Below are 11,382 nucleotides of genomic sequence, written 5' to 3'. Positions count from 1 at the left end.
ACTTACAAGGGATGTCAACTGCTGTCAATATTTGAGAAAACGAGTGCATATTAGTAGGCCACGGGACCCAATTTATTGGCTAAAACACAGCAAGAGTAATGTGTCCCAAGGCACAGCTAGCATTCCCTTATTGATGCTGATAGCCTGATAGATAGCACAGGAGACTTGACTGAGCCAGGGACTCACTTACAGTAGCATCATTGTAACCTAAACCCAATTGCCTCAAACAAAAGACCAACTATGTGATAAAAAGAGATTCACTAAGCTGATATAATTAGTTGCACAGCGTTGAGGAAAGGTGTTTTGTTACAATACTATTGAAACAAACAAAATGCTCTTTTAACATCTCAATTCTTATTTAATAAGCCGCATGTCGAAAGGAGACGTAATGCCTGGTCGGGGTTGTTCAAAACTGATGATGATCTAGAAACCTGCATTTTCCTTTGTTTCAAGAAGTCTAATGAGTTCTGCAAGCATTGGGCTGGGGGTATGTCTTTCAAAATCACAGGCTCCGGCCTGCAGACCATCATCCAAGGCTATTAGATTCAACCCAAGAACTAGCATGAATAAATTAATTAGAAACTATCAACAGAAAGGAAAGAAAGAGGTTCCTAACCCAGAGCTTTGGTGCCTTTTCTTTTTTGGGTTGGGTTTCTCCTCAGCTTTCTCTTCCTCTGAGTCCGACAAGAAGACTTTCCTGCATGTAGAAGAATTCAGTCATGAGACACACACACACACACACATTTCCTGCATGTAGAAGAATTCAGTCATGGGACACACACACACAGCAGAAACCAATATCACGTACTTCTCACGAGCTGCAATCAGATTGACAATGTCGTTCGGAAGCATTCCAGGTATATCCTGACCCTCTTCATGTTGATCTGGTTCTTTTTCATGTCCAACACTTCCATGACCTTCTGATGGTTGTCGTTTTTTTCTTTCAGCCCACCTCTTCCGGCGTTCTTTGCCTTCCCGGGCAACCCTACAGAAAGAGCAGAAATTACTTATAGATCATATATTTATGAGCAGAAAAGAAAATAAGATGAATGGAAATAGAATCAACACTTAAAATATTATAGACAGATTGGGTCATTAAGGCAGAAAAGAAAAGCTTCAGGCATGGAAACACTTCAAAAGCTTTCTTGCCACACACGGATTTACCAAACCCCACCCCCCCCCCAAAAAAAAAAAAAAAAAAAACATACACAGATGCATATGAATTATGTGTTTTACACAAAACAGAAAATCATTACTTCCTTCTGGGTAAATAATAAAATAGTTATACAATCATATATTTATGAGCAGTGAATTCAGCATCATGACTCCATGGCAATCTATTAAAATACTTATTTAAGTTAGGCTCTTCTAAAGGCCATCACTTCCCGCATGAAGCAGAAAAGGAAAAAGAAGAACCACTTTTCCAGAAGAATGAAAATAATAAGATGCAAGATTTCAGTTTCAAGGCAGATCAGATCTTAAAACAATTGATATTTATGAAGTTGGAAGGTTTTGTGTCCCAAGGGATTGGAAGAAGATAAATCCACAAAACAGTACTGCTCAATTTTCGCAAATGAAGGCATAGGTTATATTAACTAGAGGTAGCCATGATGTGAAGGAAGAACTGATGGTTTGTGAATTCAAAATTCAATACAGGTTTTAGAATATAATTGGACCAGACAACCAGGTTGTGGTCTGACTGTCCAGGTCATCAACTGAAAATGCCATAAGGTCCATGGTTTTAAAGATTATCCAAGGTTGGACCATCAGGCCATCCAACTGGATCATTCAGAAAGCTGACCACTGGAACTGTTATGTAAGGCCAGATACACTTTTAAAAGCGTCCACTCAATATGTATTTTCAATGGGCTCAATAGCCCATATTTCCGTCTGGAAAAGTGCCAAAGACTAAAGATCCTCCTAAAGATAAGGATATGCCATCACCCTCTTTGCAAACAGTGGCACCTATAACCCCTAACATGCACTAGGACAGGTTTTAGGGCATTGAAGTGGACACCTAGAATCTACATAAGGTCTCAGGAACCTCAATGATGGTTTTTAGAAGAGAGAATCAAGAATGACATCATTGCACCCATTGTCATGTCGAAGGCAAGCAGTTTCACTTCCACCAGCCCATATTACATGCAAAACAGCAACCACATGGGCAGCAGGCTGTTTAAGCTTCACACAGTAATGCAAAGTTTTTTTTTTTTTCTTTTTGATGAATAAATAATTCTTACCAAGAGAAGAAAATAACAAGGAAAAGGAAGGGGGGGGGGACCCAAAAGGAGCAAAACCAAGGGCCCCAAAAGGGCAAGCCCCTGGAAAACAGCCTAAGGAAACATAATTGGGGGGGGGGGGGATGGTGGTGACAGGGAGGCCCCAGAAGATAACAATGAGTCTGTTCCTTGGGGTGTCACAATCTGTGCCTATACGCAAAGATTTGAGTCTAGAAGTAACATCAAAATAAATGGCTTTCCAAATCCCTTCAAAGGAACGGGAATTGGGTGTCCATCTACAAAGGTTACGTTCCATCCAAAGATGATTGATGGTGGCGTAAAAGGCAAGCTTTCCGATTGTGTCACAAATGGTGGAACCACTGAAGGTCATGTCTATCCAGATCCATTCTCGAAGGAGGGCCAGAATGGGATGGGGGGAGGGCCAACATGAGCGGAGAACCTTTTTCCAAATGGAGGAAGAGAAGGGGCAAGAGAAGAAAAGATTGTCCACATCTTCCGTACCATTCCAACACAAACAACAGGAGGTGGGGACTTGGATGTGGCGGTGATTGAGGAAGGCCTGCGTAGGGAGGCAGTAGGAAAGAGCTCGCCAGGCAGTGAAACTATGACGAGGGATGTGCCCTTTAAACCAGAAGATGTTCCTTCATGGAATAAGGGGGTCTTTGGAATGAATGAAGTTCCAAGCAAAGGCGGAAGCGAATATACCCGAAGGGGAGGGCGTCCAATGAACAGAATCTTGAAATCTTCTGTGGCCAAGGGGGATGGGGGTGGTCCAAAGGTCCGCCATGGGAGAAGGAAGAGGAGGGGGAGAACAGCCATCGTGGGAAAGGATGGAGGCCACCGTAGCAGAACGAAAAGAACCAGAGGAAGAGATGATTCTGGGGGTGACCAAGGGCAGAAGGATGCCAAAAGGGTGCCAAGGGTCAAGCCAAAGCGAAGTGGTGGAGCCGTTGCCGATAGTGCAAAAGATGGCAGAAAGACCCAGGGGTTTGGATTTGAGGATACCACGCCAGCTCTAAGAAGCATCAGAGGAGGGAGGAACGGTCCAAATGAAGTCATTTTTAAGAGGGACAGAGTAAATCCAAGAGACCCAAATACTGCACTGCTTGGAAACTATCTTCCAGATGAATTTGATGATAGTAGCAGAATTAACATCCTCGATTTTTCCAAGACCCAAGCCACCTTCGGCCCTGGGACGGAAAACTTTTGGACCAGCTCATGGGGTGGAGGAATCTAGAGGCTTCAGAACCTTTCCAAAGGAAGGCACAAAGGAGGGAATCGATAGCCTTGCAAGTGGAAGCAGGGAGGAAGAAAAAACCTGACAAGTAAAGGTAGAGGGATTGGAGGACAAACTGAATAAGGACCAGTCTGCCAACATAGGAAAAGAGCTTGCTTTTCCAGAGGTGCAGCCTTTTCCTGAAGGAATCAATGATGGGTGACCAAGGTAACGGACAGGGAAGGATCCTAGGGGGAAACCAGAAATAGTCAGGAGCAAAGATTGGCACGTATCAAAGACACCCGAGAGAAAGAGATTGGATTTGAGGAGGTTGATTTTCAGGCCAGAGAAGGACTCAAAAAGGTAGAGGGAGATCATAATGTTGGAAATGGAGACAAGATCAGCTTTAGAGAACATCATGAGATCATCTGCAAAAGCAAGGTGGGTAAGCGAGAGCGCTCTACATTTGGGGATGGGGGAGATAAGGTGCTGATCAGTGGAGGATTAGATGGAGCGGGAGAGGACTTTGAGAGCCAGACAGAAGAGGAAAGGAGAGAGAGGACATCCCTGACGAATGCCCACCGCAGAGGAGAAATAGACAGTCGGGCTACCATTGGTGAGGACAGAGAAGCGGGGTGGAAATGCAAGAGCACACCCAATGAACAAAGGACAGGGGGAAGGACATTTAGAAAAGGACATTGGATATAAAATCCCAGTGGATAGAATCAAACACTTTGTAGATGTCAATCTTCAAGAGGGTTGAGGGGGAATGAGATTTGTGATTAAAGCTTGTGACAATCTCATGGCAAAGGATGATGTTATCAGAGATGCTTCGACCAACAATGAAGGCAGATTGATTTGGGCTGACAAGGGAATTGACAACCTTCTGGATCCTATTGGCGAGGATCTTAGCAATGAATTTGTAGAGAAGATTGCAGAGGGAGATAGGATGCACTGGGCACCATCCTTCTTAGGGATGAGGCAAAGGAAGGAATGGTTAATGCCAGCGATTTGGGAGGGGTTGAGGAAAAAGCTGTGGATGGCAAAGATGAGATCATCCCAGATGATATGCCAGCAAGTGGAGAAGAATCTCATACTGAAGCCTTCAGGACTGGGGACCTTGTTAGCTTTATGATGGAGGACACCGGAGAGGATCTCATTATCAGAGGGGATGGCTTGAAGGGAAGGAATGAGGTGGTCAAGATTGAATTTGTTGAGGGTGTTGGGGGGAGGGCTGGTGAAGGGAGGGGGACGGGGTTGAAGAGGTCATCGAAATACGAGACAGCTTCTGCTTTGATGTCCAAAGGGAAGAGAAGCTTAGTACCAAAGCGGGAGATGAGATTGAGGATGGAATTGGCATTAGTACGGGCTTTGAGGGAGCGTGGAAGTATGCCAAGTTGGAGTCCCCAAGCTCAAGCCATTTAATTTTGGATTTCTTACAGAGGAAAGATTCTTCTTGGGCAAGACGGGAAGATAGATCAATGGCTGCCAATTTTTCTTCCTCAACCAGGAGGAATTGAGGGGATCAATCTGGAGCCGAGATTGGATGAGGTCAAGTTTCGCTTGGCAAAAAGAGATCTGATAAGAGATATTGCCAAAAGTATCGGAGTTCCAGGATTTAAGGGTCATTTTGACATTTTTGAGCTTTATTGCAAAAGCAATGAGGGGAGGAAGAGACAGGGGTGGGGGATGGCCAAGGTGTCTCTAACTAAGGGGAGGAATACCTCATAGTGGGCCCACGTATCAAAGTACTTAAAAGGCTTGGGACCAAAGGAGATGTGGGTCTAAACAAAGAGGGAAATGGAAGAGTGATCAGAGATGCCGGGGAGGTCAAAGTTAGCATGGGAAGCAGGGAAGGAGGTAAGTCAAGTCTCATTGACAAGGAGACGGTCAAGCTTACAAGCAACCCTATCATATCCACTATAGCAGTTATGCCAAGTGAACTTAGAGCCAGACCAACGGAGATCATTCATCCCAATGTCCACAATGCATTCATTGAAGGGATCAGTGGAGGTGGTGTCCATAGGGGCCCCACCAAGTTTCTGATGGGAGGCCCTTATCACATTGAAGTCACCACCAATTCCCCACGGAGTGGATGATCGGGAAGACGAGAAGGAAAGGAGATCAGACCAAAGAGGGAGTCTATCTTGGGCCCTGTTGTGGGCATAGACAGCAAATAAGACCAATAGGGAGGAGCCCAAAGGAGGAGAGAAGGAGAAATGGATGACTTGGGAGGAGGAGGCTAGGTGTGGATAAGGAGAGGGTTCCAAAGGATCCAAATGCGCCCGTTAGGGGAGTGTGAATAGTTGGAAAGGAAGGACCAAGAGGGGGCAATGGAAGCAATAATGCGAGGGCATTTGATTCAAGGACACGGGTCTCGAGGTGATAGACAATGGTGGCTTTGGATGATTTAATTCGGGAGCAGATGGTTGCATGTTTGGAAGAGAAATTGAGTCCTCTGGTTCCATATAATCCAAGGGATCATTGAGGATGGGAGTTGGGGGGCAGCCGAAGCTCAGTAGAGCCAGTGGGAAGTCTGGGCTTGATTTTAGTCCAATGGGCATATTCCTTGAGAAGAGAGGGGGGATGGTTGGGAATAGGTTTGGGATTGGGGGTTCCTCTAGGTTTGGAGGATAAGACAGAGACCTTAGGACCAACCAAACCATTTCTTAGGGGATCCAATCTGAGCCTGGATTAAGGGGAAGATGCCTCATTCATTGAACCTTTGTTCCCAAGGGGGATGAAACATCAGTAGTTGAGTGATGGGGAGCACCAACTGAAGAATTGATGTTCTAGGGAGCAAAAACATCATCAGCAATGATGGCCGATGGTATAGAAATAGTAGCAACATCTGAGGAGGAAGATGAAGCCTTCCAAGGTGTGGCATGCGGAGGAAAAGTGATATCATTAGCATCTGAAGAGGTTGGAGATGGCGCCTTCCAAGGCATGAGGGAGAGAGCAGGCGGCAGCCCCATAAGGAGAGTCGGAGCTACAGAGATGTCTATTGTCGTAGTAGTGGACTGGATGCCAGTAGAGTCGGAGCTGTCGCCTTCCAAGGCGAGAGAATGCAAAGGGTCCATTGTACCTAGCAAGAGGCCAAGGCAAGTAGTGGCAAGAGTAGTAGTCGCAACCGAATCAATGGAGGTCTCGCAGGTGATGTCAACAGCAGCGGCAAAGGATAAGGGGTGGCAATCGAAGGCAGCAGTAGCGTTGGAGTCGACGACAAGGCCACAATTGCAGAGCGGCGAGGCGCCTTCCGAGGCGGCAGAGCGAGCAGGTTGGGAGAGAGTCGCAGGAGGCTCCTGGGGTTCCGGAATTGGAGAGTCGGAACGAGCGACGGGAGAAGTCTCGTGGACCAGCAGAGAAGAGGAAGAAAAAAGGAAGGAGGTGGATATGGGTTACGATTCAAGGTGGAAGGCCAGTGGGATGGGTCGGGTGTGTTGGTTGTAGGTGGGGCTAGGTTTGGGTCAGGTAAGAGATGGGTAGGCTTGGTCGGGTTGTAGAGGTTATTAGGATGGAGCGGATGGTCTGATGGGAATTTAGAGAATTAAGAGAGAAGCTGGACCGATAGGAACTGGTTGAGAGGAATAAAAGGGGATTCTGGTTGGACCGGCAAGTTGGGTTAGAAGGATAAAGCGAGAGAGAAGGGGGAGATATCTTGTCAGAATGGTTATTTGAAGCAGTGCCAGAGGAAGGAAGAGGGAGGATAGGCAGAAGCCCAGAGGCAGAAGGGACAGAAGGGAGAGGGGCGAGGACCGAGGTCGTCTCAGCGGAAGGTACGAGGTTAAAAGACTTGTAAGGAGAGAGAAAGGTTAGTGGAAGGTTTCCAATGACATCTAGGTCATCAGGGCAAGCCAAAAGTGAGAATCAGTTAATATCCGCTAGGCCTTCCAATGATCCCGTGGTACTAGCCGGGAGATGAGCTTCATCGGAGATGGAGATCTAAGTGCGCAGGCTTCTACCTCGTTTGCGTCAAGGAATTTTTCTCAAGGATGTCTAATCTTCCACAAGTCCAGCAAGGAGTGAAGATGAAAGAGGCAGGCCATTCATCAAAGTTTGACCGTCGGAATCCGCAGATGGTTCGACTAGGTTACCCCCCAATTCCTCCACAGAATTATTTTTTTGTATTATTTTTTCTTTTTTCTTTTTTTTTGCTGCAAAGCACAATAAAGTGGCCGAAGCATTAGCATGTGGAGCATATGGGGGGATCCAATCGTATTGAATATCTTTCATGAACGAGTGATCGTCTCCTTCAAATACAGTGACAGATGAAGGTAAAGATTGATCAGCCGAGACTTCAATGCATATGCGGGCAAAGGACAAATGGTCCACAATTTTGGTTCTCCGATCAGAGTGTAATGGCTTGCCGATGATAGATCCGACGATGCTGAGCCCCTTGGCACACCAGAAGTGGAGTAGGAAATTAGGGAGAGAAATCCAGAGCGGGATGGAGGAAGGTTCCAAGTGGTGAAAATAAGTGCGTTCATCCCACTGCCGCAAGAAGATCACCTTTTTCCCTATATACCAGGGACCACCATTGATTGCGACCGGCTTATCAGTAGGGGAAGAGAAGTTGAAAAGATAAGTGCCATTGTCAAGCATAAAAGTGGATAGAGGGCAAGAGGGTTTCCATTGTTTATGGAGGGAGGCTTTGACGATGGCGAAAGGAGGCCAGCTACCAAGGAAGGAACCAACGATGCAATTCTTCCACCTACTGATTTCTGGCTCGAGGAGTCCAGGGGGCAAAGACCGACAGGGATAGAGTTGCGGGAGGATGGGGGGTGGAAGAAGAGAGAATGGCCAGAGGTGGGAGGCGAGGATGAGGAAGGAAGAGAAGAGGAGGAGACGACCTCGGTCCAAGGGCGACTGTCAACGGGAGGGGAGGTGTCAAGGCAGTGAGGGGAAGGAGGGGCAGGGGGGAGGGAGTGCCAGCGGCAGGGGGGACGTCATGGGGGCTTTTTTCATTGAGAGAGTACCACTTTGTTCATCGTGGCCTTTGAGCATTGCAAAGTTCATTTTGGAGTTTCGTAATGCAAAGTTATGGAGTGACAAAACCTTCAAAGTGCAGGCAAACGTTCCTCTTTAAGAAACTTACATTCATTTTATATTCATGTAATGGAGAAAAGTGGAGACCCTACCATTTAAATCCTGAACCACAACACCACCCCCACACCGCCCCCCCCCCCCCCCCCCCCCCCCCGCCAAAAAAAAAAAAAAAAACTGATGCTTTCTATTCAACTGCCTGCTTTCTATTGAACATTCTCAGCCCCCTGGGAAGAGCATTGCTCCTTGTCTTAGCTGAAACTTATAAGTCAGCTATTTTACAACTCTCTTATTTTAATCTTTTTTCATGAATTATTTTATGCTATGCTTTTCACATCCTTTTCCTCGAACAAAAAGCTTAAAGCATTAATTTTTTCAATAAACAAGTTTCTCACATGAAAATACCCCAATTAGTTAAGGTTCTACTTTTTGCTGTTTTTAGGTTACTTTCCTTTCACTTTCACCTTCTCTTCTTTGATCTTACTTGCATCCATATAGCCAACCCTATTAAATTGGGGTAAGGCTGAGTTTGCTGTTGTTGTATACAGGATTCAAAATTTCTTCTCTCAAAAAGAATGGTGATTGCATATTTATAGGTAAGGGAATAACCAGACACTATTTCTTGTTCAACAAGATCTTAACTTTAACAACAACTGCCTAGTGCAGTTGGTGAGTTATGGTGTGCAAAAATCTCATGCTCACCAGGAGGTCTTGAGTTCGAACCCCTTGGCTGTTACCTACTTCCCTCCCTATCCATTAAAAAAATAAATAAATAAATAAAAGATCCTGACTTGAATTACTGATTAAATTAAAGCTTTGAAATATAGAATCCTTCTCATAGACGGCCTTCCTGCCAACATTTTGGCCATAAATCTCAACTTGGATTGAAATAATCTTCCTTGTCTGAAACGTAACAGAATAACATGTGAACTTACATCAAAATCATAAAACAAAAAGGAAACGAAAGATGAAACATAAATCATGGATCAACTAAGCCCTCTCGGGGGCTTGCTTAAGAATAAGAAAGAGGAATCTCACGTAAATACCAAGAATAAGGTTTGATCCTATTCATGGGGATTCCGTAAATATCCCAATCCAAAAATAGAAAGTTCGAAACAATTGAGATTTTTTTGATAACATTTGAACTTACATCAAAATCATACTAATAGACAAGTTTTGACTGCTTTTTTTTTTCTGTGGGTTGGAAAGGGGGGGGGGGTTGTGGGTAATAGTTGTGATTGCTATGAATTGACCTAAAGAGGAGTGACATAAATAGTTCTGGAACTTAATTTCAACTTCCCAAATAAAATGAGAACTCAAGATAATGACTTAAAATGCAGAAGAAAAGAGTAGCCAAACTCCCTTGGCTGCCCTTTGCAGCATACATGCACTATAATCTAGAAACATGAAGTACCTATTAATAAAGCCAAAATAGCTCAAGTACACTTCTCACAATAAATTTCATGTTGCTATGATAGTTTCCGATATTGTACGGCTCAGAAACTCAGTGAATCTTTGCAGATGATCCAAACTTACATTGGCACAAATCAAATTTTAAGGTACTGTAATAACACCCCATGAAGATATCTCTTTCATACTAGGCCACACAATTAGGTAAAGACATGTAGACTAATACTTGAAAACAAAAGAGTAGCCAACAAGAAAAACCATTTCTTGACGAGTAATTGGAAAAAGAAGTAGCAAACCTGGCTTTGTTTCTTTTCTGAAGTATCTGTATCTCTTCATCTTGTTTCATGCCCTGCATATTTAACAACAAACCCACCAAAAATAATGTTACAGAAAGGGATTACATTAAGAACAGCAAATAACAATCTTTTTGGCATTTTTCCGAGTACCAGAAGAACGACTTCTCGAAAAAAAAAATAGAGACTATTGAAAGAGAAAGAGAGAGAGAGAGGGGCGGAGGAAGACAAGTAAGCAAACGGACCTGCTCGGACGTGAACTCCTCCGGCGCATCGGAGTCATCATCTCTCTCCGACATCGATTCCAAACTCTCACTGGCTTTCCAGCGTTCCCGCTTTGACTGACAACTATTGCAGCTTGCAAGTTGGGGTTTCGAGATGGAGGCGTTCCAGACTTCTAAAAGTTGTGTTTAGAGCTTGAAGCGATTAAACCCCTAGCCTGAACCGCCTACGATGTGCCAGACGGGTCAATCCGTTCCCATTGTTTCAAGAATTCGGGGATCCGGAATCATCGGATTGGGGGTATCAATCGATCCGTATTGGAATCAGTTGTAGTTGTGGTTGTGGTTGGGGCCTAGGGGTAAAAGTTTGGCCTGACAACCCAAACCCGCCCTGGCTTGCCCTGAACCTAAATAGAGCTTGGGCCAAGTTTTCTGACCTGAGGGCGGGTCAGGGTTGGGTTGGGCTCTGGTTGAGGCCTCAACCCAACCCAACCTAGTCTGAAATTTAACTCTAAATTTTTATATTAGAATTTAGGGCCCCTATTGATGTTTCATTTTTCTATAATTTTTTAATGTATAGGATGTGAATGGCAAAAACAAGTCAATCAAGGTTAATCCAACCTTTGCAGAAGCCGAGCCCGACCCAAATCCGGCCCTAACAAGATTAATTAGGGCCAGGTTGGGTTGGTATGAACTTGGTAGGGTTGGGTTGAGCCTGGGTTGAATTTTGAGGACCTAAGGTTGGGTTAGGGTTTTAAGAAACCCAGCCCAACCCGACCCTGTTTCACCCCCAGTTGTGGTCAGGTTTTTAAAATAGGTGATTCGGATTGGGAATTGTCCGAAACACCTAGAATCGGCACCGATCGATTCAATCGATTCACTCCAATTAGTGTCTGAATCTAACTGATTTTTACGCATTTTCAATGATTCGGCCCTATCCGATATGGATGTCAATTTCT

General features: G+C 44.8%; 1 protein-coding gene across 1 annotated transcript; it reads right to left on the bottom strand.

Moving 5' to 3' along the window:
- Positions 1 to 243: 243 nt before the first annotated feature.
- LOC122083450 (U1 small nuclear ribonucleoprotein 70 kDa) lies at positions 244 to 10,630 on the bottom strand. Its single transcript, XM_042651262.1, has 5 exons — positions 10,448 to 10,630; positions 10,206 to 10,258; positions 809 to 985; positions 617 to 697; positions 244 to 516 (listed from the first exon to the last, which is right to left on the bottom strand). The coding sequence occupies exons 1-5, from the start codon at positions 10,499 to 10,501 to the stop codon at positions 348 to 350; spliced, it is 534 nt and encodes a 177-aa protein (XP_042507196.1). The 5' UTR covers positions 10,502 to 10,630; the 3' UTR covers positions 244 to 347.
- Positions 10,631 to 11,382: the final 752 nt, after the last annotated feature.

The sequence above is a fragment of the Macadamia integrifolia genome, chromosome 7 (assembly GCF_013358625.1).
Source record: "Macadamia integrifolia cultivar HAES 741 chromosome 7, SCU_Mint_v3, whole genome shotgun sequence".
NCBI lineage: Eukaryota > Viridiplantae > Streptophyta > Magnoliopsida > Proteales > Proteaceae > Macadamia > Macadamia integrifolia.
Note: the sequence above shows the minus strand (reverse complement) of the source record. Positions and strands in the feature narration are given on the sequence as shown.